The sequence below is a fragment of the Eumetopias jubatus genome, unplaced genomic scaffold, assembly GCF_037043125.1.
Source record: "Eumetopias jubatus isolate StellerSeaLion01/CBP00866 unplaced genomic scaffold, mEumJub1_p1.0 scaffold_8, whole genome shotgun sequence".
NCBI classification, from domain to species: domain Eukaryota; kingdom Metazoa; phylum Chordata; class Mammalia; order Carnivora; family Otariidae; genus Eumetopias; species Eumetopias jubatus.
The window spans coordinates 63,476,079-63,504,021 of record NW_028274814.1 but is presented as its reverse complement, the minus strand read 5'-3'; the positions used below and the strand labels follow the sequence as shown (position 1 = coordinate 63,504,021).

The window sequence follows — 27,943 nt, the reverse complement described above, 5'->3', positions numbered from 1 at the left end:
ACTCCCAAATTGGCTATCATTAAACATAAATGAAATCTTAATTATGCCACTAGCAATAAGTCTTTCCAAAATATTGTGAAAGCTTCTCCATAGTCTGAAAAACGTCTGTACTCTTGTCAAAAAAGTGAATTACGTATGAGTAACGTGTAATTGGAGCCAACACTCTCTCTCCCTCTTTGCAAAGGAATCCCATGGCTTTCCCTCCACTCTCTACAATCTACTCTTCAGTGCATTAAGGTTTTGACTCACCCACCAGGCTCACCGACAAGCACTCACAAATTAGCTCACGGCACTCACAATCCCACGTGGCAGAAGCTACCGTCCCCACTTCACAAATGAGGAAACTTGAGACAAACAGCTTAAAACATTTCCCCCAAGCCATACAAGCTTCTAAGAGTCAGCGCCAAAATCAAAATTCAGGCCTACTGTCTCCAGCACCTGCATTGGTAAATGCCAAGATACAATCCAACCATCAATTTTATCACACTATTAATGTTCTCATTTTTGGTGGTGGTAATATACACACAGAAAATTTATCATTTTTACCATTCTTAAGTGTATTGTTCAGTGGCATTACTTGTATTACAGAATGAACACTTTTGCTATCTTCTTTGAATATTTTTCATGCCATTCTTTAGATTTTATTTGTTCTACACGTATGAAAACCATGGTATTTACCACTGTGTTCGGGGAAAGGGCAGATCTGCCACACCATCCATCTTTGAGACGGATGCCTAGAAAGGGGCCTCATTGTTCAATGAAGAAGAACGCCATTTAAAGCCCAATTCTACAGCTTCCCTCGCGCACTGCAACTGGCATGGCCCCCAGAAACCGCTAGATGGCACCTTATATCAAATACTGCTGCAGACCTCCGCGTCGCAGCTTTTGGAAGCGTCTATATTCACTGTACCTCATATTTGAATTGCTATTGGGTCCTTTTATACTAAACCTCCCAATAGTACTCAGAAAGCATTTATTACGTGCAAGGTTCTTTCCCTTACAGGACAATTTGTTTTAGGCCACAGCAGGTCATCCAAGCAAAATTTGAAAGCTAGTCAGTCCACCTTTACAGGCAAAACGAGGTGATGTGCTGGAACCCATGAAATGTACATTAACATCGTCCTTAAAGGAAACTGGGATGCATGAAGGGATAAAAATCACAGCAAACCTGTTGCCCTGTACTTTTTTTTTTTTTCTTGTTCTAATCAGCTACTCTATGTTCTAAATTCTGGAATAAGCAACAAAAGATTCACAGCATGGGATCTGTAACGTGCCGATACCTACCATTTGACTCTGAAGCCATTCAACAAGCGTTTCTGCTGTTGAATCTGGGATCTGGCATCTCAAACCTTCCTTTTCATCTGTGTCCATCATCTCCAACAAGCCACGCAGGTCTTCCACAAGGTGCAGAGCTCGAAGGCTTCCCATGAATGGGGAGGTGGGAGACTGGCAGTCAAAAATCCCATTGGAATATTCCAGGGCCTTAGAACCTGGGTTTAAAAAAAACAAAAACAAAATCACAGAGAGAGCAATAGGATTTATATTAGATAATATACTAAAGCTGAGGGTGGCAAGCAAGTCCAGTCACAGTGAGGAATTATCAAAACAAGCAAAAAGGAAAAGAAAATAATTCAATCATTTCCAAGTCATAGTGATTTGGTGCAAAAAATAAAACCCACATAATTGATGGTAAATATCAATCGCCAAATACCTAATTGGGAGGCCAACTACTACAACTGTGTAGTACAGTAAGAATATAATGAATGGGCTTTGGTGAAAGATACGCTGACCTCACGGAAATAAGGGCTAAGAAGGTAGCAGATCAGTTTGGATAGAGCCAAGTACTCCCAAAATATAAACTTAGGTACCATAAAGTTTTGAGAAATTCCTTTAAAAGAAGTTTGCACACTGAGGTGGAAATTGCATAACATAATGTCAAGGGTAACAGGACCAGCTCCCAGTTAATTTACCAAAATTTAATCTCTGGAGAAGTTCAATGAATTACATGTATACATTTGTGTATATACGAATGAGTGTGTATGTATTAACATTTTCTCCCATGATTTTATTTGCAGCATAGCATCAAATGCTCTTGCTAATATCAGCTTTAAAAAAAAGTTTTACAGTCATTTTTTTCCTATTACTTATAAAGGAAAGCATTCTGTGACTTAAATCTACCTAACTCACCCAGAGCCTGTTCAGAAAGCACTCATATATACCTCTTCATCTCTTTGATTTTTATTTTCTGGTCTGCCAAATATATATACTATTAATATATGTACTAACTTTATATTTAAGTGTCAATAATGTATGATATTTAGACTACCACCTCATTAATCTGAGGGTCTTATAATTGGAAGAAAACTGCAAACCGATGTGTAAATTCTCTCACCAGTTGGCCATACAGCTTGATCAATTCCAACCACGGGGAGAGGAATTTTCTTTCAGTTAGTCCATTCCACTGACCTTCCTTAAAACTGGACCAAATGATCTGGACCAAAATCTGCCAGACCATAATAATGGTAACCATTGATATGCTAGGCCCAATGCTAAATGCTTCACATAACCCTCTGCATCAATCCCCTCAGAAACCATGTAAGGCTGAGAGGAGAATCCCGAAAAACAGAAATTGAGGACAGTATGTTAGGGAAAGGGAAGACCAGAAGAGCACTAAAAACAAAGCAGACTATAATGTCCTATTCCAGCAGTTTTAAGCATTAGGATCAACGGATAATCCTATTAAAAATAGATGTGCCCACAATAACCTTCCACTCTGTTAAGTCTCCATCACAAAACAAAGTGGGGTATAGGGGAGAGATGTGTATTTAGAAAAACTCCTCAAATATTTGCAGTCATATCTCCCTCCTACCTTAGGTGGAGAGCAACTGATACTAATTTGAGAACATAAACCCAGGGCCTACCCATTAACCTACTGACCGACTCAGGGTGAGGTGGGACCCGAGAATTCTTGATTTTCTGAATAACTCTAATGTTGGTCCTGAAGCCCTACCAGGGGTAAGGGACAAATACACTCATCTAGTGGAGTATATAAAATGTCAACCCTCAACTACTGTCCAGAAATACCACTTCTCTTGACTAGAGTTTCACTAAGAGTTTGAGGTTATAACCTCTGATAATAGCTTAGACCTGGCTCTGGTTGTATTTTCTGAAACTATGACACAGTAAGTCCAATCTCTTTTCCACCTAACAGTCCTTCAACTGTGTGAAAGTATCTATCATGCCCTGAGCAAGAATATACTTTTCCAGGTTAAACTTAACCAGTTCCTTCCTTACCAGATGAGGTTGTTTTAAATTCTTCACCTTCATGTTCACCTCCTTTTAAGTTTTACCAATAACCTCTTTGAAATTGATATTCCAAGAACTGAATACAGTACACAAGATGTGATCTAATCTACAAAGGAGGTCAAATTAAAATCTGGTCTTGGGATATACAAGTATAACAAAGGAGGCCAAACTATGACATGCCATGTCCCTCAGTGGAAGAACCTCTGACAAGGAAAACCCCTGTGGTTTCTTCGAACCACTAAAACAGAATAGGGTCAAATTTATGACCAGAAAAGATAAGCAACAGGGGCCAGAATAGCTAGAATGGGGGAGTAATAGAGGCCAACAGCATCTTGACCCTGACCATCAGGTGGATGACAACCCCACCCACTAGCTCCTGCAATCCTCTCTTCATTACCATGGGTCCCTAAATACATAAAGGTACTCCTCCTGTGACAAAACACAAAATGTGACATGAGACCTTAGGAAGCCACTACCCCTGGGAGACCACAAGGGCCTGAAAGGGTTCACCTACTGGTCAGTCCCTTTGGTCATGATGAGAAAAACAAGGAGGTCATGGTCTACACTGTTTTTGCTCCACTTCCACAACACAGAATCGCTCGAGATTCTTAACAAGTGAGGAATATGGCCAGATCTGTGTCTCAGAAAGGAAATTCTGGTAGCCTAGAAAATGATGGAGTAGGATGGGAAAGCAAGAGTGTCAAAAACATCAAGGGAGAGGGTTGCCAGGACAAAGCAGGGCAGAGGTAAGCACAGACAGGACAGATTTTAGAGGGAATCAAAGAGAATGCTGAATTTAAAGGGAGACAGAAGTGATAAAACTTGACTAAGCAGGGACTATGAGGGACAAAGGTCTAGAGTGACTTAAATTTCTATTTAGGAAACTGCGTGGATGGAAGGTTATGAAATTAGACGAGATAAAGACTACCAGAGAGGCTTCTGAGGAAAGAAAATGAGCTCAAAGCTTTACCTGATGACACGGATGTGCATATAGGCTATTTCAAAGGAGATACCTGATTGGCAGTTAGAGACCCAAAGCTTAGCAGAGAATTGAGTAAGTAAATAGAAGTGAGAGTCATTGCTGGGAAAAGTAAATGTCAAATTCAAGGGAACAGATAAGAATATCCATGGGACACTGGGTAGAGCAGTATCCCTCAAAGTGTGGCCCACAGACTACCTGCACTGAAATCACATGAGATGCAGTTTATCCTTGAGTCAGAACCCTAGGATGGAAATGGAATTTGACATTTTAAAATAAAGTTTGAGAATAATACTGGTATAAAATGGAGAAGAGGGACCAAGGTGAAACCACACGGGATCTAAAGGCAGCCAATAAATGAAAATAAGAAAGTGGAAAGGTAATAAAAGAGTTGGAATGGAAAAGCCAAGAGCGCCGAGTAAATGTCCTGAGTCCAACCTTCAGAGGACACAGATTACCTGCTATAATCCCATCCATCTGCTCCAACGCCGCTGCCAACATGTCACTTGCGTCACTCATCATTTTGGTATCCGTCAAGGGCAAATTCCAACCTAGATCTGAAAAAACCATGATGTTACCATTATATCCTTTAAATGACACATGCTTCCTGGCAGGTGTGATAGCTCGACGTCAAATTACAACCCCACCTAGACATCTACCACTCTGCAGCAGTAGAGCTGAATTACCTGAGTCACTTAACACGCTGTGGCCGGCCATCTACCGTACTGCAAGACCACACGCTCTACCAGGTAATAAAATAAGTAAGTTTCAGTTATTGCACGCAAGGTGTTTAAAGTCCAGTAGAAGAGTTTCCATGATGCACTCTACAGAGCTCGAGGGCTCTGTGAAGGGCACCAGGGATGGCTGTGGAAACTTCCTGAGGGCCATTAGGAATGCTCAGTAGGTGAGATTTTTTTTTTCTTCCTGCACCAGCCCCACCCAATTTCTGCTCTTTCAATTTTGCCTTTTTTTCCCCCCTTGTATAAGGATTTACCATAGGAATTAGTTAAGAAAAGGGTTTACTAGCATATACACTAAACACACACACACAACCACTGGTATTTTGTAATATAACAACAGCTACCATGTACAAGTGTCTACAGTGGTCCCTCTACAGGTACATAAATTATTCATAATCCCTAATCATGACAACAGCCTAATAAAATGGATACACTTATCTCTATTAGATAGGTGATATCAAAGATGTTTGTTGGTTTTTGCATAGAAACACAGCACATAAATATATAGTAAAGACCAGGTTTTAACCTAGGTCTGTCTGACCTCCATTATAATACATATTAAATTTCTGTTTATCTCATCTTATCTGAAAAATAGGCTTATGCTGAAATTATGACACAATCTACTCATTCTTTTACCTGTTACAAATATACTGGAATTATTCTTGCAAAAAATTTAATTATGAACAGGAAAAACTCAAGGCTATGTGATTTCCAATATTAATTAATGCACTTCAAGTAGCAGACTAAGCACCTACGTAAATTCTCCCAAAAGGCCTAAATAAGACCTTAGCTACTTTGCAGATATTGTGGTGTAGCAAATATCTGGGAAATAAAAGGTATGCTGTTTAAAAGAAAACTTTGCCCACTGTTTCCAAGCGGCCAGATGTCACCACTTTACTTTTATAAACATATTTACAGCTCTGATAAACAGCTTCTTGGATCAGTTCTCTACTCTGCATTCATTCTGATAAAATGCCATATTAAAATTGTGAAACATTACTTTGATTTTACAGTTTTTAGAGATTTTGTCTCAGATTTCCCAGAACTTTACTCAACTTCAGAAGTTGTAAAATATCACATCATTTTATGTGGAAAACTACAGCACAAAAGTACTCAAGGCAGATGTTTACAGCCACGCAGAAGTAAGGGAGTTAACAAAGCAATGTTATGAACTTAGGTAGTTCTCAGATATTTACTTGAACAGTCCAGAGACATAGGGAGCAAATTTAATAATCACACTTCAGGATGAAAACTCAAAACTCAGTGATGACTGAGAATATAAAGGTTTAAGCAGAGACCATGCAGTCCCTGAGTTTCATATAGTGATGTGGCTGTTGCATTCCCTTTCATTTTAAAAGCTCTTCAAAGAGCTCTAGATACTATGATAAATATAAAAATAACACAAAGAGATACAAGCCAGGCTCAGCTATAACAATGGCTAATGCTCATATTAGAAAAACTCTCACCACCTCATTAAATTAGAAAAACAAATATTCATCTTTGTTAGCAACTGTATTTGTGTATAGCATGAACACTTTTTCACCTATGACAGGTAGTTATGGATTTCTTCTCATTCTGTTCAGTGAGGCTTTCAAACGTTCTGACATGGAGGTATGAGAACTTAGACTGTGGTTTTCAAAGCTGTTTTTTAATTTCCAATCCTTTAACAAACAACAATATTAAATTGCAATAAATGTTTATAAATGCTTATCTCAATCCCTATACTTATGTAGCAGCCTGCATGTAATAGAAAGGGGAAGACAGTAAAACAGTCAATAAAAATGTACTTAATATTGCAAAGGTGGAAGGTGTTAAAGGGGAAAAATGGAGTAGGAAAAGGGGGTCAAGAGTTTAGAAGGGTTCGCAAATCAAATAGGGTAGTGTGGGAGAATGACGGATTCAAAGGCCTAAGATCTGTTTAACAAATAAAAAGTAGTCAGTATAGGTGGTCTGGTTCAGTGGTATTCAAAGGATAGAATTCCTACAAATTGATTTAAAAAGGGGAGAGGTGAGGACATGAACAGAAGTATAATAGAAAATATCTTCGGCTGATAAACACATAGAGGCTTAATGTCATTAATACAAGGAATTTTAGACAACAATGCGATACCATTTTATACCTAGTCAACTGGTAAAAAAAAAAAAAAAAAATCGACATTACCCAGCATTACAGAGGATGTCGATTCACAGAATCTCTTACAGAATGGCGGTGGGAATGTAAAATGGGCTTAACCAGTTGGAATAAGTTTGGCATTGTCATCTAAAATTAAACATATTCATTTTCACTCTAACAATATTTACACCAAGGCACATAATCATGGACACACACAAATGTTCATAGTAGGACTCTCCGCAAGGCCAAAAACGTGGACACAAACCAAATGTCCAACACAAGAGAAGATTAATAAACTGGTGTATTTACACAATGGAATTACATACAGTCGTCAAGATAAACTAAAGCAATGTGTGTTATGAATAAATCCATGCAGTATAATAGCAAAGAAAAATAACTCTCCAATAAATTCAGTGAGACTTTTTAAAAGGTAAAACAATACAAATATAAATGTATTTTAGAAATACATACAGATTCAACATAACTATACAAACAGAAAAGAGGAAATAGTAACATGAAATTCAGAATGATGTCTACCTCAAGTCAGGGATATGGGGGGAGAGACTGAGAGGAAGAGTTACATAGTTAAATAAAGATTACTGTAAGGTTTTTGAGTTGGGTAATGGATTCAGAAGAGTGCTTAGTACATTATTAAAAAATGGCAAAATGAAAACTCCACTTCTGATAACGGTGGAGTAGATTTTATAGGACAAACTACCACACAAATAGCAATACAAAACACTGGATAAAATATAAAAACAGTTTTGAAGAAACTAGAGAGTGAACAAAAGCTGGTAGAAACGGGAGGGAATTCAGCTCTCGAGTAAAGGGAACCATAATGAGTGAGATTCGTGTTTATACATCTTTTACCTGTGGGCACTCCCCAGTCCATGGGATGGACAGTAGCTAGGATAATGAAGAATATCAAAATCTTATTGGCTCAAAAGGAAGAAAGGGGTAAACCTCTTACATTATAAGCAAAGATGTTTAATACTAACTCATGGTAGACTGTGATAAGTTAAGAATATACAATGTAATCCATTAAGATTACAAAATAAAGAGGTATTAGTAAAAAGCCAATTAGGTTAATGAAATGGAATACTAATGACATCCTCAATTCAAAAGGAGGCAATAATGGAACAATGAACAGATGGGAGAAACAGAAATCAAATGGCAAGATGGTAGATTTAAATTCAATCATATAAATAATTATATTAAATATAAACAGAATGAACACTATTAAAAGCCAGAGATTGCCAGACTGGCAAAAACAAAAACAAAAACAAAAACAAAAAAAACCCACCTAAGTATATGTTGTTAATAGAGGTATACTTTAAATATAAAGAAATATAAAAATAAAAGGATGCAAAATGAAATACCATATACATAGTAAGCCTAAGAAAGGAGTGGCTATATTCATATAAGAAAAACGGCTTTCAATTGAGAAGTATTACTAGAGAGAGATATTTTATAATGATCAGTTCATCAGGGAGTCATAACAACTGCAAATGTTTTTGCAACTAATAACAGAGTTTCCATATATATAAGGCAAAACCCAACATAATTAAAGGAGAATTACATAAATTAAGTCATTTATATTTGATGTAATTTTTGATATGGTTAGATTTAAGTGTATGGTCCTGTCTTTGTTTTGTTTTGTTTTGTCCCACCTGTCATTTTCAAACCTCTTTCGGAATAGCAAAGGTAGGTACAAGGTAGGAAAAAAATCCAGCAAGAACATAGACGATTTGAACAATAGCTTCAACCATCCTGACCTAATTTGATTTATATAAGAAAACACCCAAATGCAGAATATACATTCTTCTTAAGTCCACATGTTATATTCATCAGGATAGTCCATACATGCAAAGCAACAAAGTCTCAATAAATTCCAAATGGACTTCAAAAGACTACACAGAAGAACAAGAACAGCAAACTGAAGTGGTAAAGTACTAATATTAAAAACAGAATTTCCATATTTATTGTTTATTAAAATTCTGACTTGCCCATGCACTGAGTTATTTTAGAGGCAGCCTAATTTAATGAGCATCTGTGTTGATAAAACTATGTCAACTTTCATGGCTGGGTCAAAGTATTTTTTAAAAATAGAAAGGCTAAATGGAAAAACTTCAGAAAATCCTATGCTCTAAAAAGATTTTCCTATATCCCCAAAAACATTTCTGAGAGGAAGATTCCCCTGGACATCCCTACATACTTAATACAATATTACTCCAAATACAGTGAGAGGAATGTTACTCCACAATAGAAAAGACTGAACTACTGACACATGCAACATTATGCTGAGCAAAAGAAGCCAGACATAAACAATGATGTACTATAAAATCCCTTCTATATGAATCAAGAACAGGCAATCTATAGTGATAGAAAGTAGGAAAATAGTTACTTGCAGGAAGCGGCAAATGATCCCGGGGGACCTCCTCTTCAATATGCTGATTGAGTAGTTGGTTATACAAATTTATACATTTGTCAAAACTCATCAAACTGTACACTTAAGATGTGTGCATTTCACTATATGTAAATTTCATCTCAAATTTTAAAAATTAGGAATAAAGACTGCTATTAATTAAAAATGAAATTGTCATTTTAAAATGAACTAAATAAATGGATTAGTAATAAATATGAAATGCATGGACTTATAATGATGTCATAAATCAAGGCTAATGAATAACCCAATTATAGACTTGCGGTCCAAAATAAAAGACTCAGAATATCTAAGTCCCTTTGTTCTAATTCTTTGCTTACCCAGAAACCTGCTGATTATAATTTGGCCTTCCGGGTGCACAAACCATTTAGAAAATTAAACCTTCAACATCCAGTAATTCTCATATGATAGCAAATTCATTTCTGAATTCTAAACAGCTAATAATATACTTCTTTGAATGACTTGCTGAAGGGAAAAAGTACCAGAAAATACAACTACCACAACAAAGGAGTGGGGTTTGGGTTTAAGGTCATAGCTCAAATTTGAGAAAGCCCTATTTGTTGGGTAATTTAAACAGAGATCAGCTCTTTTTGCAGGAGTCCTCAGTCTGGTGGTTTCCGATTCCAGTGGCTCAATAAAAATAAGTTTAGAGAAGTCTTAGAAAAGCAATCTCCTGGGGAAAGAGTCATATATTATATGTTATAGTAAAGGATAAAAAGAAAGACCCAATAGAAGCATGTTTTGGGTATATTTCAAGCTTGGTCAGGACCCTTTGAACGGGATAAAATATTAAGGAAAGTTCCAACAATGGGCGTGGTAGCTAAAGAGTTGGCAAAAAACCACAATTTTTTTGCTGGGTTGCTGACTGACTGATGTTTTAGGGCAGGCTAGCTGCCTAGTCTCTCTGTGAAGAAAGAAAAAAAAATAAGGAAATTAGTAAGTTTCTTCTAAACTTGGGCAAAAATGACATCTGTCCTAGCTTTCTCAGCTTTTCTTAGCTAAAATGTTTAGGTTTGAAAGAGAACTTCTAATTTAGTGCCGAGACCAATACAACTCACTTAAAAGAAGAAATCCCTCCATTTGAGAGAATGTTTACAAACATTCCACTAGACTGGGTAGAGTGCCATATTATTATGTGGCCATTATGAAAATAATGTATTTTCACATAAATTAGCTACAGACTTCTCATCAATTTTCCCCCCAAGATGCTCATTAGGGGCATTCATCAATTATACAATGATTCCCAATGTATGCAGCAAAAAAATGGAAAGACCAAAAGAGAGAAGTTAGGACTATCAGTGGTTCTCAAGGTATGGTTCCTGGACCAGTAGCAACATCACCTGGAAGCTAGTTAGCATGCAAATCCTTGGGCCCCACCCAAAACTTACTGAATGAGAAACTCTAGGGGCAGGGCCCAGCAATCTGGGTTTTTTACAAGCTGTCCAGATGATCGTGGTGCCCACTCAATCACTGTGCTAGAGCATGAGAGGCCATCTTTCCTTTTAGGACAACAAGCTCCACCCAAGACAAGGTTGGAACTGGTTACCAAGGTAAACAAGGATAGAACTCCTCTCCCCACTCACTGTTTCTTTTTTTTTTTAATAATTTTTTATTGTTATGTTAATCACCATACATTACATCATTAGTTTTTGATGTAGTGTTCCATGATTCATTGTTTGTGCATAACACCCAGTGCTCCACGCAGAACGTGCCCTCCTTAATACCCATCACCAGGCTAACCCATCCCCCACTCCCCTCCCCTCTAGAACCCTCAGTTTGTTTTTCAGAGTCCAGCTCTGAATAAGCAATTCAGGTTTCAACCCGAAAACTCTGTCCCTTTAAACTTCAACTACTAAGTCCTTATGTCTGCAACATTTTACGATTCTTACACAATCCTCCTTGCTTTCTGGTTCTCTGCTATGTAGCTGTCATCACATACTTTCTCCTCTCTACTGTATTAGTTCAAATCCTTTTCACCTCCAATCCGCTCTAACATACCTAGAAAATTAATTCAGAATCACTTGCAAAGGCAAGTAAGAAGTGGAGGTCAAGGTGCACGGTTAGTGTTGAAAACAGAAGAGATTGGGGCTGTTGGTAGCAGGGGTGATAGCTAATGTTAAAAACATACATTTTAAAATCTGTGGAACTGTAAAGTAGGTGTAATATTGATACAACTGAAAGTTTGAACACTGATAATATTAGGGAATTATTTTAATTTTTAAGTTATAATAGTTATTTTTTAAGAGTTCTTACTTTTTTTTTTAGAGATTATTAGCAGAATATTCCCTGATAAAATGATACATCTGGAATTTGCTTTAAGATAATAAAGGGGAAGGGAATAAGGGTAAAGATATAGATGAAACAAGATTAGCCATGATTGTTGAAGGTGGGTAATAAGTATGTGGGGTAACATTATACCATTCTTTGTACACCTTTATATATTTGAGATTTTCCATAATCATTATGTATTTCCATAATCAAATATTTATATTTTTTCATCCGTATCTTTAGACAATAGGATTTTCAAACACTCTTGAACATGGTATGTTGTCTTAAATATTTTTTCTGTCATGACCTCAAGCACACCAAGGGCTCACCAAATATTTACAAAGCAAATAAGAAAATACTTATTTTAACCACCTGCATAAACAAAAACACATGCTCAGAAGCGGCCTCTCACAGAGAATTTGTAAAGCACAGCATAAAGAGCAAGTATTAATGACTTCACCTTAGTGAAAGTTACTTCTCTTGCTCACTAAAATGAAGAGCTACAAAAGATGATGGGGCCCAGTTGGTAAGTATTCAGATAAATGAAACATCCAGGGAAACAGGACAAGATAAAAGGAAATGAGCTTCTCAGCTCAAAGCCATTAATATTTAGGAATGATAACCTCAAGGGAATTGATAAAATTGTGCACACAATAAGCCAAGATCCTTTACTTCTTGAATAAAAGGACACTGCTGCTATTTGAAAAATGGATTGTATTAAATATCGGCAAATCTGAAGATCTTCTGAGAAAGTGAAAGAATGTCCCTTTCTCCTTATCTACTGTTATTAGCTATTATGACTGCAAGAAGAAGTTATGAATTTGTCCAAGGTCCTCAAGAAGTATGATTTAAGCCCCAAACCCATGTTGTTCTCTAAAGGTATTTATCAAACAGCTAGTCAGCCCTGATTAGGATCGCCAACCTTGACCCTTCTCATGAGCTTCTAACCCAAATTAATTACTGCCTCCAAGGCACCCATCCCTGCCTGTCATGCTGCACAACATACCCTTCCCTGAGCATGCAGCACCTGTTCTCTTCCCTCTGTGTGGTCACGAGAGCTGCTCCTTCCCTGCTTGGACCACCCTCAGATGCCCTGGGACACTTGCGTTTTTTTTTTTAAATAATTTTATTTAAATTCAATTAATTAACATATAGTATATTCTTAGTCTCAGAGGTAGAACTTAGTGATTCATCAGTTGCATATAATACCCAGTGCTCATTCCATGAAGTGCCCTCCTTAATGCCCATCATCCAGTTACCTCAACCCCAACCTGCGACACTTACTTTCAAGACTCAGTTCAGGCATCCTTGCCGCCAAGGCCTTGTTGCCCCTCTCAGAGCACCCTGGGCATGAGTCCATGAGAGCCCTGATTCTGTAGTATTCGTCTCCTTGACTAAGCTGTGAGCTCCGTGAAAACGGAGACTATGTCTGACGTCCGCAACCTCAGTAGCTCATGTGGTAGCATGCTCGCAGCATGGCGCGGTGTTTCAATGGCTCCTCGAATAGGCACACCTCTCACGGAATGATTCTAGCTCCCAGATTCCTATATATACTCTTTATATAGGAAGAGTATATAAACATAGTCTCCTACATGTTTCAGAGAATAGTGTGACCTTCCTCTTAGGTGCATATGTCAAAAACCTGTCTCCTTACCCTGACCTTAAGATAAATTTGGATGAAATGGATTGTTGCTATCACCTACAATCTAACAAAATGAATTTTCACACTCTTCAAAATGCAGGTAAACTAAATCCATTGTGATGATGTTATTTATAAGAGTTTGCAAACTTAGTTCCCAATAGAACGGAGGAGTATTAGGGGGTCTGAGCAGGTTTTAACTTCTGATTTTTCCATCTACTCTAACCTAACCTCCACCCATCTCTTCTTTCTAGCTCTTAAAGGACTCCTATGTCTCCTAGTCTCCTGGCAGGTCTACCAACCTAGCCTGAGCTGGTAAGAGGTCCGCAGTTCTGGGATCTGTGAGACCCAGATTGTCGCCTACAGAGGGCAGGGTGGGTCATAGCTACTCAGAGCTCTAAGAGGGAGGGAAAGGACAAGTTGTCTACTATATACATCCTCTAAAGGAATGTTTGATCAACTGTGGGCCATGCCCCTATGATTAGAAGGTAGTGAAATGAATTTAGCAGATTGCAATCAACGTTTATTTGAACAAAACAGAAAACATCAGAGAGTCTCACAAGAAGAGAAGGTTAAGTACTGTTTTGTGAAACACTTCATTCAGTTATTTACACACACATCTGCATGCAATAAATACCGATTGAAGGCCTACCACGTGCCAGGTACGGGAGACAGAACAGTGAAAACGACAAGGAAAAAAAAGAAAAATACCTCTGCCTTTAGGTAGCTGACATTCCCATGGTTTCACTGTAGTGGGGAGGAGGCAGGCATGCATATACATTGCATATTGATGTTAAAAAAAATATCTTTTTTTTTTTAAGATTTTTATTTATTTGAGAGAGAGAGAGCACACAAGCTGGGGAGGGATGGAGGGAGAGGGAGAAGCAGACTCTCCACTGAGCAAGGAGCCCGACCTGGGGCTTGATCCCAGGACCCTGGGATCATGATCTGAGCCAAAGGCAGATGTTTGACTGAGCCACCCAGGCACCCCAAGAAAGTGTTCCTTACACGGGGTCAAAACCATTTGAGAAAGACTGCTCTAAAGTAGTGTGATTTAAAATGTGGTCTGTGGGGGCACCTGGGTGGCTCAGTCGGTAAGCGTCTGCCTTCAGCTCGGGTTGTGGACTCCGGGTCCTGGGGATTCAGCCCCGCATGGGGCTTCCTGCTGATGCTTCCTGCTCAGCAGGGAGTCTGCATCTCTCTCTCTCTCTCTCTCTCTCTCTCTCTCTCTCGCTCTGACCCTTCCCACCGCTCTTTCTCTCTGTCTCTCAAAAAAATTAACAAAATCTTTAAAAATAAAATTTTTAAAAAATAAAATAAAATGTGGTCTGTGAACTGGTTCACTACTACTGGTCAACTATAAGTCAAGTAGAGAAATTATTTAGAAAATTTTGTAGCAACTTGGCCTTGTTATGATATCCAATTATGTGATCATTTTGCTGGCCCGCTCAATTTTTTTAAATTGGATTTTACAGAAAGAATCAATCCATGAAGAATTGGAAACAAGGGGGGAAAAACCTGGTCCTTTCCCAGAGGTGGCTGGAGAAGCACTGCTCTGGAGGTCACAAGGAGCAGGTGTCTTGGGAGTGTGAACACATTACTTTGATTGGAAACTGCAGCCATGGGTCATGGACAGAGAGGAGACAACACAAGGGAGCAAGAGAACCCTAACACCCGGGGAGTACGGGTCAGGTTCTCTCTGCACACACGTCCCATGATGAAAATAATTAAACAGCAAGTGGAAAACCATTAGCGCTGATGAGGACATACAGTTAAATTCAGAAGAAGTGAAACAAGAAACATTTTGGTTATATAAAATTCATATCAATGGCAGTCATATACTTGAACTTATATGCCTAATTACAATGCATCACAGCAGTAAAACACATAATTTCTGATCCACTTTGATTTCATTATAGCAATAAAGGCTTTGCAGTTCATGCTAACATGTCATAGTTTGTCACTCATACAACATGACTGAAAATGTACTGTATTTAAAAATGGAAGAATGCTGCCAGCATACCAAATTGATTGGGAAGAGTGGTAGAAATTGTGGGCTAGGGAACAGTTTTGTGGAGAAATAAGACTCTATAATAATTTTAACAACGAAACTGTCTAGCGGATAATTTCTGTTGGCTTCTATTTCGATTAGGAGTTAGTTACACTGTCGGCTGTTCGGTAAGTGGAATGTCCACTTGTTCACTAACAGCATTTATGTGTCTGGCCATTATCAGCAGTACAGATGTGTCCTCAGCTGTTGGAGAAAAAAAAATCAAAAACTGAAACCTGAAATGACACCATTGAAAGTACAAAATATATTCTTAGCAGTGTTATTCACTATTAAAATATTAAAAAGACATACAGAAATTTTGTACAGTTAACGAATACTGAGCCAAGTACTAATGGGTAATACAATGCTTTGCAAACTACTTCTATTTCAGTTCTGAATGACCAGCACTAAATGCTGCAGTGGGAGATGGCTTAGGGGAGGGGTAAAGGGAATGAGGAAAGCAAGACCAAGAATTATTTCCCAACCCAAGAGCTGGGAAACGGCAGCCCGTAAGCCAACTCTGGCCCCCTGCCTGTTTTTGTCAATAAAGTCGTTCGTTTATGTATCATCTGTGCTGCTTTATCGTCCAGCGGCAGATCTGAGTAGTTGTAACTCACAAAGCCTGAAGTATTTCCTATCTGGCCCTTTGCAGAAAAAGTGTGCGCCAACCCCTGCCCCAACCCATCCCATAGCCTCCTGAAAGTCCACAGAACCCTCTCCTATTTGCTCATTCACCCACTGACTGAATATTTAAGTACCTATTATATATCAGGCACAATTATAAGTAAGGAGGATATAGTAGTGAAGAAAAAGAAAAAAGAGTAGAAGAAAAGTTGTTCCTCCAATGGCAAGAAACCATACACAAATGGTTTAAATATATAGATGACATATGGGAAAAACAAAGCAAGGAAGGGGAATTAAGTTAACATTAACTTACTATGTACCAGGTACCGTTTTAAGTGCTCTTCATGTACTAATCCATCGAATCCTCTCCATAACCCTATTGGCACAATATTCATCCCCATTTTATAAGTGATAAAACTGAGCCACAGAAAGGTCACCCAAGTCATATAGCTTAGAAAAAGGATTTGGAGCCAGACAGCCTGACTCCAGAGCCCAAGCTCTGAATTACACACTGTGATGGCTCTTTGTGCAGAAAGGGAATGGCAGGGAGTCGCACTTTTAATATGATAATCAGGGAAGACCCCAATGATAAACTGATATTGGTCAAAGCCTGGTAAGAGGTGAGGGGGAAGGTCACGTGAATGTATAGGAAGAGCTTCCACGTGGGAACAACCAACGTGTAGAAACGTACAAAGGTCAAGAGTCTGTATTTGAGGGAGGGAAGGGGGGGGATTTACGCAGAATAAAATGCACAGGTCTTAACTGTGCAGTTTGAGGCGTTCTGATGAATGCAAACACCTACATAATACAACCCCAACAAGATAACAACACTTTTGGGCACCTGGGTGGCTCAGTTGGTTAAGCGGCTGCCTTAGGCTCAGGTCATGATCCCAGGGTTCTGGGATCAAGTCCTGCATCGGGCTCCTTGCTCAGCGGGGAGCCTGCTTCTCCCTCTCCCTCTGCCTGATGCTCCCCCTGCTTGTGCTCTCTCTCAAATAAATAAATAAAATATTCAAAAAAAAGATACCAACACTTTTATCATCTTGCGTATGCTTTGATGGAAAAGCTACCACAATTTGATACAGTGTTTGGGAAAAAGAAAGGAGTCAAGCGCTGTGGCCTACTCCAAAGAAGGATGGAGTGGCCATTTACAGAGGTGTCTATCCTGCCCACTCCCAAGCCTAAGCATGACAAGTACTTCCACTACCCACCAAAGGAAAGAAGCAAGAACTACAAAATCATCACCCATGGAGAGTCATCACCCGCTGTCCTTTACACTAAAGCCTAATGAAACACCCGGATCTTGCATATGAAAGTGGATTACCCAAGCAAAATTCAAGACCATGGCATCAAACACTCCTATGGCACTTTTTTTTTTTTTAAACCTCTATTACCAGGTACCATATAGAACCACTGGTTATGTCTACTAGATGCTATACTTGGCAGGCAGGCTCACTTAACTAAGTCTATGGAATGTTATCTCTACTGGACTGAGCTTTTTAAGAACTAAGGTCCCACCCTTAATCATTTTTACCAAGCTTAGCTCAGGTGCTCAAGTAAAGTTTGGATAAATAAACGAATAATCATTTATATCCATCAACACAAAATTATTCATGAGTCACCACCAAACATGCTGTAGAGTACTGCTCTGGGAAAGAAGGGTACATTAATGGACTTGTTCGGCCCTTTTGTGTCCTAGATCATCAACCCAGATTTGGTATTCACTTTAATAAAAGTTCTGGCAACTCACACCCGTCAAGAGAGAAAGAGCTATACGTTGAAGGACTAGGGCAGGGCTACCAAATGACCAATATAATCAGGATTTTTCATATTTTACTATATCAGGTAGAACTATTGCTTCAAAATTAGAAAGTAATATAGTATCAAAAATGTCTTTTTCCTTAGGAGATTCCTGGCTGTGTCGATTCAGCTGTAGCAATACTGCTAGTGGGCTGGTTCAGCTTCCAATGCCTGCTATCTCATCTTGACTGGGCACTTAGTGTTACTCAGCCATCATTAGTATTGTATTCATCATTAGTTCCCTCCTATCACATTCTTCATGATGGCTGTCTCTAAGAATCCCTACAAAACTCTCCCCTAATCTATTCCTATTGCTGCCCACGCTTCATCTCAGTAGATTACTTCATACCCTAACGTACAGAAACTCCTGGGGAGCTCTCCTCTACCTTACTTGCCTGTTGCTGCCTTCTGTCATAAGAAAACTTGCCACCTTGGGGTGACTGGGTGGCTCAGTCACTTGGGTATCTGACTTCAGCTCAGGTCATGATTGTGGGGTCCAGGGATTGAGCCCCCTGTTGGGCTCCCTGCTCAGCAGGGAGTCTGCTTCACCCTCTGCCCCAACCCCTGCTCGTGTTCACTCTGTCTCTCTCTCAAATCGATAAATAAAATCTTAAAAAAGAACTTGCCACCTTATTGATCTCATCCCAGCCTTTTAAACAAATGCTCCCTCCTTCTTTTCTATCTTCAATCTCTTCCATTCACCCATTCCCTTGTGCTCAGCCAATAAAATGTCGAAAATCTGGACCTAAAAATCCTAACCAAAACTAACAAGCAAAAAATTCCCAAATCCTTCCTTTACCCTTCATAAGTTACAGACCTAGCTCTGACTCTTCACGATTACATCCTTGAAACGAATGGTCCCCATCTACTGCTTCACCCCCTCTCCACTCCAGTTTGGCTGCCATCTACTCATCTCATAATTTAAAAAAAAATCCCCCAGGCAATAAAAGCAAAATTAAACCAGTGGGACTACATCAAACTAAAAAGCTTCCATGCAGAAAAGGTAACCTACAGAACAGGAGAAAATATTCGCAAACCATGTATCTGATAAGAGGTTAATATCCAAAATATATAATGTCATACAGGTGAATAACAAAAAGAAAAAATCTGATTTTAAAAATGGGCAGAAATTTTTCCAGAGAAGACATACAGATGGTCAGCAGGTGCATGAAAAGAAGCTCCACATCCCTGATCATCAGGGAAACGCAAATCAAAACCACAAAGAGATACCACCTTACACCTGTCAGAACGGCTAGAGTCAAAAAGACAAGAAATAACAAATTCTGGCGAGAATGTGGAGAAAAAAGGAACCCTTATGCACCTTTGCTGTGAATGCAAATTATTGCTGCCACTATGGAAAGCAGCATGGAGGTTCCTCAAAAAATGAAAAACAGAACTTCATAGGATCCAGCAATCCCACTTCTGTGTATTTATCCAAAGAAACCGAAAACATTAACACAAAAATACACATGCACACCCATGTTCACTGCAGTGTTATTTGAAACGGCCAAGACTGGGAAACTACCTGAGTGTCCATTAACAGGGGAATGGATAAAGAAAGCATGGTGTATATATACCTTCAGGGTATCATGCTAAGTGAAGTAAGTCAGACAGAGAAAGACAAATACCACATGATCTCACTTATATGTGGAACCCAACCCCCCCCAAAAAAACAAAACAAAACCAAGCTCATAGATACAGAGAACAGATTGGTGGTTGCCAGAGGCAAGGAGTTGAGGGGTAGGCGAAATGGGTCAAAAGGTACAAACCTCCAGTTACAAAATAAGTAAGTCATGGAAATGTAATGGCCAGCATGATGACTATAGTTAATAGTACTGTATTGCATACTGGAAAGCTATTAAGAGTTAATCATTTCACAATACATACAAATATTGAATTATTATGTTGCATACCTGAAACTAATATAATGTTGCGGTCAGTTATACCTCAATAAAAAAAAAAAAAGGCTGAAAACAAAGATGGAAAAACCACCTTTTATCAGAATATAAGAGAAATTCCATAGAATATGGGTGCAACACAACTAAACCGAAGAGTGGGGAGGAGAACCATCCCCAGAGGTCTAATAATATTGTGTTTCATGAAATAAAAGAATCCTACTGCTGCCGAAGGTGACAGAGTCGCATGTCCTCCCTTAATTTCTACCACGAGGGCACAGGCCTGCGATCTTTTTCAGTATAAAGCAGCAGCTCCTTGAGTTTGCACAGTTTAGAAAATGATTTGCGAAGATGTGTGTGACATGCCTTGTGCGTGGGCCTCATGCATTTTAAGGATTCAAATAAACAGTGCATATGTAACTACCATTTCTGCCCCTGCCAGGGATCTGCTGAAAACCTCTCGTGTATGCCCCTTCTGCTGATCTCATCTTTACAAAGAGCTCAGCACCCTTCGCTGGTTCCATAAATATTTTCTCACGACACACCCCCACCCCAGGAAAAATCTCCTACCTTACATATTATGCTTAAAAACCATGTAAATAAGAGTAAAGAAGGGAAGGAAGAATGAAAAGGAGAGGAAGGAGGAAAACAGGGAAGAAAAAGGAGAATGGAAAGCAGAAACTAACTTGTATTAAATGCTTGCCCAACTGTGACAACTGGAGCATTAGTGGCCGAGGACCCTGACAGTGAAAAGAGAGAGAAACCCGCCTCACAGCTAGAGCAGAACCAACCATTCACATGCCCCGGACTCTCATCTGTATATGAGCGCCACCGTTCAGGAGCTTCCTGAGTTTGTCTGCACTTGCCGGAGGCTCCAGTGTGCAGGCAAAAAGCTAAAGGAGGTTAGGAAGTCTTCCTACAGTGACAAGAGGGAAATAGAGGCCAGAGATAAATCTCTGCGAAAACATCTTACCAGGGACTAGAAAGAGAAATGAAACCTCAGCGGCCACTTGAAATATCTTAGACCTGTGGAGTGAGGTCTGAGTCACAGAGCTCTAACAAAGCTTGCAAAGAAGACGGGGTAGCTATTTACTCAAAGGAAGGAGCGGAAGTTAGTTTCATCGCCCCATTCCCTAAAAAGAGAGGAGGTCAGAGGGAGGTATAACTACCCAAGGACAATCTCTAAGCCAAAGTGGAAAACTAGCCCAGAGGACTGATGTCAAGGGCCAAAGGACCACTACCTGATACTACAGATCTCTAGGTGAAATATTTAAAACATCCTCGTCCCTGGAGAGTATTTTAGTCCCCTGGGACACTGGAATTCATGGGGGTCCCTTAGGCTTGTCTTCTTTGAAGAGGTCAAATGCCAGAACCATCAGGTTACCAGGCGGATGTTGGAAAGTTTGGGCTCCCTTCTGGAGCTTCTTGGGAGTCTCTGGGATTTCCTCCAATGGGAAGCCAGGCTTGGCAATCAGGAAGCATCATCCAATTGTAGCCACAAAGAAGTTCTGGTTCTTGGCACTCGAATGATCCAAATCTAGGACCCCTGGAGAGATGAGGTCCCAGGCCTTCCTTTGCATGGGTATGACATCAGCTCCAGGATCCACAAAGAAAAAGAAACCAGTCAGAGGGGCGCCTGAGTGGCTCAGTTGGTTAAGCAACTGCCTTCGGCTCAGGTCATCATCCTGGAGTCCCAGGATCGAGTCCCACATCGGGCTCCCTGCTCATCAGGGAGTCTGCTTCTCCCTCTGACCCTCCCCCCTCTCATGTTCTCTCTCTCTAATAAATAAATAAAATCTTTAAAATAAATAAATAAATAATAATAAAAAAAAAAGAACGAACCCAGTCAGAGACAAACTTCTATAATAGAAATCAACATTTTAAAGGCTGAGATGGTTGACATCCTTATTGCTTCTTGGTTTGGTTAAACATGTGGCCCATGGCATGGGGGTTGGGTAGCAAGTGGCAGAAAACCTGTTTCAGCCAAGAAACCCATCCCTCATGAGGATGGCAGAGAAAATGACTCTTTCATCAAATCTTTTCTTAACACCAAGAGGTCAGGTGGAGGAAAGATGCATATGTTTATTCCAATTCCACATGAGAATTCCCCAAGAGGTGCCTCTCTTAAAGAGACTTGGCAAAAACAGAGCAGGAATCCTTAAGCTGACCAAGGACCTTCACCTGTGAGAAACTCCCAGTTCAGAAGTTATTCACTCTTCAGGGAGCACAGGAAGGAAAAAGGGAGTGTCAGCTGTATAAAGAAAGAATAGAGAACTGATCTTTTATCTCAGGGAAATATATGTATTAGTATTTAGAAAAATTTTTATAATTTTCTACTTTACCTTGGGGCGCCTGGGTGGTTCAATCGGTTAAGCATCCACTTCTTGATTTTGGCTCAGGTCATGATGTCTGGGTTGTGAGATCGAGCCCCGCATCCCCGCGTCAGGCTCCACGCTCAGCGGGGATTCTGCTGGAGATTCTCTCTCCCTCTCCCTCTGCCGCCCCACTCCTCCACCCCTGTGCTTGCTCACTCTCTCTCTCTAAAATAAATAAATCTTTAAAAAAAATAATTTACTACTTCATCTTAATAGTGAAGATTACTAGAGACTTTCACATAGAGTCAGAACGGACCTTTGACCTTGGTGGCTTCCACACTGCTACAGGCTTATAGAAGTATGGGTACCAATGATGCCATGCAGTCTCCAACCAGCCCCAAATTCTGTTTCCTGCAGGATATGCAGTTTTACTAACAGACTGCTGGTATTTTATTTTATTTTTGAGATTTTATTTATTTATTTGACAGAGAGAGACACAGCGAGAGAAGGAACACAAGCAGGGGGAGCAGCAGAGGGAGAAGGAGAAGCAGGCTTCCCGCTGAGCAGGGAGCCCCATGCGGGGCTCGATCCCAGGACCCCGGGATCATGCCCTGAGCCGAAGGCAGATGCATAATGACTGAGCCACCCAGGCACCCCCAGACTGCTGGTATTTTAGAACAGACCTACAGGGAGACAAAATCTACCTCATTTAGTAGAAAAGGGAGACAAGTTCCTATCCATCCTGGTCTCTTAGGCCAGGAGAAATGAAGTATGGGTTATGATTCAAAGCCCAGAAGCCTAAGAAGGTACACGACAGTCACACTAACAAGACACGCCTGGGAACGGGGAAATGGGGAAAACCTAAAAATACAGATGGGGTAAACAAACATGACAGGGGCTGGGTGTCTGCGGAGACAGAGGCGTGGCAGAAGCCTTGATCTTCCAGAAACTGGGACAGGCCCAGAGGAGAAAAGGAAGACTTCCCTCAGCTCAAAAAACCTCCATCTCTGAAGTAATCACTGGATAGTATCACAATGACTTGCCAGAAAATTCAGCTGCAAGCTTTTGGAATAAACAGTCAGTCCAAAGCATTGGAGAGCTGTGAGTGTCAAAACCACTCAGCCAAACCAGGCTTATATGAAAACTAAAGGATATGCAAAGATGGTGTAATTAAAACAGGCGTCAACTAAAAACACACTACACATCAACGTGTTATATCTTAGATCCTCAGAACTTGGAACGGGTTAGACATTTTATAGGTCACGGATTCTGGTAGAAAGGGAGCAGCTGAAGCCCCCTTGCTTAAGATGTTGCTGTCATCTTGGTTTTCCTTTACCTAACACTTGGATGTAATGACTCCTGAAATGAACAGAAGGGAGAGCATCATGAACTACAGAACCTGCACCATCCACACTAAGGCACTCTTGCTGGATTGGAAAAAGAGGAGCTAAGATTTAGCAGTTTACAGATTTCTTTTGGTGATTTATAGAATATTCCACAATTAAGTGCAGCTAGATTTCTGAGGCTAATGTATATGGAGGCTCAAGTATAGGTGGTGTGATGGGTTGAAATGTGTCTCCCCCAAAACTCCTATGTTGAAGTCCCTAACCCCCAGGACCACGGGACATGACCTTATTTGGAGATAGGGTCTTTACAGAAATAATCAAGTTAAAATGGGATCATTAGAGCAGGTCGTATTCCAATATAACTGGTATCCCAATAAAAAAAGGAGGGGGGTATTTGAACACACAGACAAGCAGGGACAGAAGACGATATGAAAACATAAGAAGATGGCTGTCTACCAGCCAAGGAGAGAAGCTTGGAACAGCTCCTTCCCTCACAGCCCTCAGGAGGCTCCAACTTTGCCAACGCTTTGATTTTGGAGTTTCAGCCTCCGGAACTGTGAGAGAATAGATTTCCGTTGTTTAAGCCACCTCATTTGTGGTACCTTGTTTGGCAGCCCCAGCAGACGACCATGGGGAGCTGAGGCCTAACAAAAGCCACTGAGCTGTGGCAGCAGCAGGTTGGCCAACTGCCAGGGGTGAGATGACCCAGGATCACAAAGGCACAGTGCATCCCATGAGGCAGAGTTTAGAGTGCAACTGGCCTGGAAAATCCAGCTGCAGCTCTACCTTGAAGAATAAGTTTTCTAAGCAACAATGGGCTGGCCACATTCTATTCTTTTCAGCGACAACAGTGATCAACTGCCTTTATGACCCAGTAACAAATGTGATAAGCTAATTTGATTAGAGACAGCATATTTGCAATTTCAATATCATAGCAAATATTTACAGAGCAATTATTTGCTCCCAGATTCAAATTCTATTCCTACCGAGAGACCTGGCAATGACCTCTCTCAGAGAGAGCCCATCAGTGTTTGAAATGACAAGGTACTGAAGATACGTGATTGTTTTTCATACTTTCCCTCACGGCCCTCCCCCACCCCTTTAATATTTAGGCACTTCCATAATTCTGAAAAATGACCAAAAAAAAAAAATTCAACACCGAGTTAAAAAAAAAAAAAAGAAACAAAACTGCTCTCAAATCAAAGGCAAAATTATCATAATGATATTTATCCAGTGTTTGTTCAGAGAGGATTTATGCTAGGATCCCAGCAGAGGACGTGTGGATACCTAACGTGTACATCAATCTAGGATTGATGAATTGATGAATCTGTACCAACAATGAAACTGCTTAATAAAATGTTCAATTTAAATGTTTATAAGATGATTCATGCCTAGCAAGAACGAGGTCCCCTCCCACTTCTTCTCCTGCCAGGTCTCAAATACTTCAAGTAATTTTCACAAGAGCAAACATGCCATATGAAAGAATGTTGTGCTTCCCTGGTTAGCAGATAGAGACATTCTAGATTATAAATCACTCCTGACCTTCAACTGTGAGATACAGCTATGAGCAAGCAGCACAGATGCAGCCACGCCAGCTTGGGAAAACACATACATGTACCCTCGTCATGCAAACAACAATTTCTATAGCTTTCATGGTAAAAGTCTTCTCACATTTGCAATCACTACTAAATCATTAGGCTTTCAGGGATTTCCAGAAGTTGTCCAGGATTCTGCTTCTAAATAGGACAAACAGACCTATTTAAGTTTGGAAACAAACCAACTGACATCTTGAGTCAGGGTCACCATTCTGGCTGTGCAGGTTGTGATCTGCACAGGGTGCCCTGCCCTGGTGAGTGGAGGCTGAAATCTGGTCTATTCGGGCCCAGAGGCTGTATCTGCCTGCAGGGCCACCATTTTCTAATTACACAAAAGCTCTCTCAGGACTAGGGCCACATTCACCTTCTTCTCCGTGGATATCCTTGGGATATAGGTCCACAATCACCTGAGCAAAGGGCAATGCTTTTAAACATGTTTAGTTCAGGACGTGAAATAGTCAGTAGGACTGGAGTTTACAGAACAAAGAGGGCGTGACTCAAAATGAGGCTGGAGATGTTGACGGTGGCCATTTTGAGAATTTAAAGATGATCCTAAATACAGAGAAATGTCACTGAAGGGTCTTAACCACAGGGGTGACCTGAGGTGGTCTGTGTTTCTAGAAAGTTCTCTCTGGCTCCATGTAGACAATGAATCAGAATGGAGCGAGAGAGGATGTAGAAGGTACAGGAGAGCGTTGGTTGACAGACAAAGAGATGGCAATGGGGTGGACAAACCAGGACACGGAATCACCAGGGCTCTGTGAATGAAGGGACAGACGCAGAGCCGAAAGTGAGAGAGAGAAGGAATGATGTCCAGGAGGATTCCCAGCGTAGGCCATGAAAAACTGGGCAGATATGATGCTGTTAGTAAAGAACAACGGAGGAGAAGCAAGTTTGAGGGATTAAGCTCACGAGTTCAGTGTTAAGAGTCGAGACTTCCATAAAACAGCAAGTTACTATGTCTTCTAGTAAACACTGGTACTAAAGTATGATATACCATATGTTTTTGCTTTTTTTAAAATAAAATCATAGAAACACAATTTTAATCAGAGTTTAGAAGCACTCTGGCCATACTCAGACTAGGACCATAGTTCTCAAATTACTCTCCATGACCACATTCTTGTCCGTACGTTTAGAGTATTTCTGGTTTGGACCAGTTGCTCTGAGAGTAAATCTCAGAAGAAATGGGAGAAAAGATAGCCTATCTGGTAGGAGTTCTAGGTCACAAAATACTGTGGCTACCATCCCGTCCTCCACCTTGCCCCCACAATGTGTTCCAATCCTCATCTACAGGTTTTTGATAGAGTGTTACCAAATTCATTAAGAGCAGTGAGTCTCAGAGCATGGTCCCCAGAGGAAGCAGCCTGAGCAGAACTTGGGAATCTGTTAGAAATTAAAATTCTCGGGCCCTAACCCAGACCTACTGATTCAGAAATTCTGAGGGTGGGACTCAGCGCTCAGTGCTTTAACAAGTCCTCTGGGTGCACAACCAAGTTTAGGAACCACTATCAATTACATTTCCTTCACAACTGCTTCCTAATGCCCATAATCCTTTTTCCTGTTAAAATTTCCTCGGAACTCCAAGACAGCAGTCTGTGTCTACGTAAAGCTCCTTCCCCAGGTGACGTCGTTCCTCATTTGACTGCCACACTATCTCCTTCAAGGTGTCTGGACACCCAATTTCATCTCCTCTAATCTGAATCCTGCCTATATCATTGAGTCAATTGTCGATGGCCCTGCCCACCTGCTCTGAGTTCCTTCACTTCCTACCGGCTGCACCGCTTGGGATACCGCCTTGTATTGCAAGCTATAGCACGTCCCCAACAGGGACCTGCATTTTATTTGCACTCATCAGTATCTAATATACAGAGAAAACCTAATGAAAGTCTAAGTGGCTGGTCTAAATCAGTGTGTCTCAAGGTGGAGTCTACTGGAAGTACGTGGGAAGAGTACAGATACTGAGCCCCATTTCTAGTCTCAAACTAGAAATTTCTGGGCACAGGGCCATGCATTTTCAATGCACACTGAAGTTTGCTCAGTCCTGCTGTAGATGAATTGTTATCTTCAGAACTGCAGACTTAAATTAACTGCTTCTTGAGCACAGGACACTGAACTAAGTTGAAACAAAATGAGAAGAGCTTATTTGGTTCCTGACCCATGGTCCACTTCCTAAATGTATTCTATAGATTGTAAAGTTTTAAAGCAACAACATCACACTCCATGCTCTATATATACTATCAGTCTGTCTTTCCCAGCCTACTCTTACAGAATTTGCTTTTCAGACCTAATGAGTTTTAGCTTTTTTTTTTTAATCTTTTTATCTTGTTCAGCCCAGATATTGGAGCTTTGCACGGCCATTTAGAAGATATCCTTTTCACCTATTTCTCTTAGACTTACTCAACTGTAAATTGTGCATGTTTACATTAGCTTCAACAAAATTTAAACAGGGAATTTTAGGTGCAAAAAGAAAACACTAATATAGCTGCCAAATAACAAATGAAATTATTTATAACTACTGACACATTGTTGCACAGCCAAAAATATTTCCTGGCCTATAGTTATAAAAGTGAAACTTGCTCCCCCACAACCCACTGCCCCACAACCTCTTCCTCCCAAGTGTGTAGTGAGCTCCACCCCAACCCCCACACCCTAAAAATGCCTGCAGACAGATCCACAGTCAAAATTTAGTTACTACAAAGCACGTTATATAATAGAAGCAGAAAGGCATCCAGAGACAGGCGGTTTTTAATACCATTGCAAGAGAAGTAGCTATGAAACAGAAGGGAAAACAACAAGCTCTTTCCTAGAATTAGCATTGGGTCTTTCTCAA

At 40.2% G+C, this 27,943-nt stretch overlaps 1 protein-coding gene across 6 annotated transcripts in view; it reads right to left on the bottom strand.

The window, feature by feature from the left end:
* Positions 1 to 27,943, bottom strand: part of PPFIBP1 (PPFIB scaffold protein 1) — a 172,501-nt gene that overhangs the window by 52,369 nt on the left and 92,189 nt on the right. For all 6 annotated transcript variants that reach the window (XM_088025987.1, XM_088025990.1, XM_028113296.2 and 3 more), the window contains 2 exons: positions 4,744 to 4,842; positions 1,285 to 1,490 (listed from right to left, as the gene is read on the bottom strand). In XM_088025987.1, the coding sequence (XP_087882113.1) occupies positions 1,285 to 1,490; positions 4,744 to 4,807 (270 nt within the window). In that variant the 5' untranslated portion in view covers positions 4,808 to 4,842. The remainder of the gene's footprint in view (positions 1 to 1,284; positions 1,491 to 4,743; positions 4,843 to 27,943) is intronic.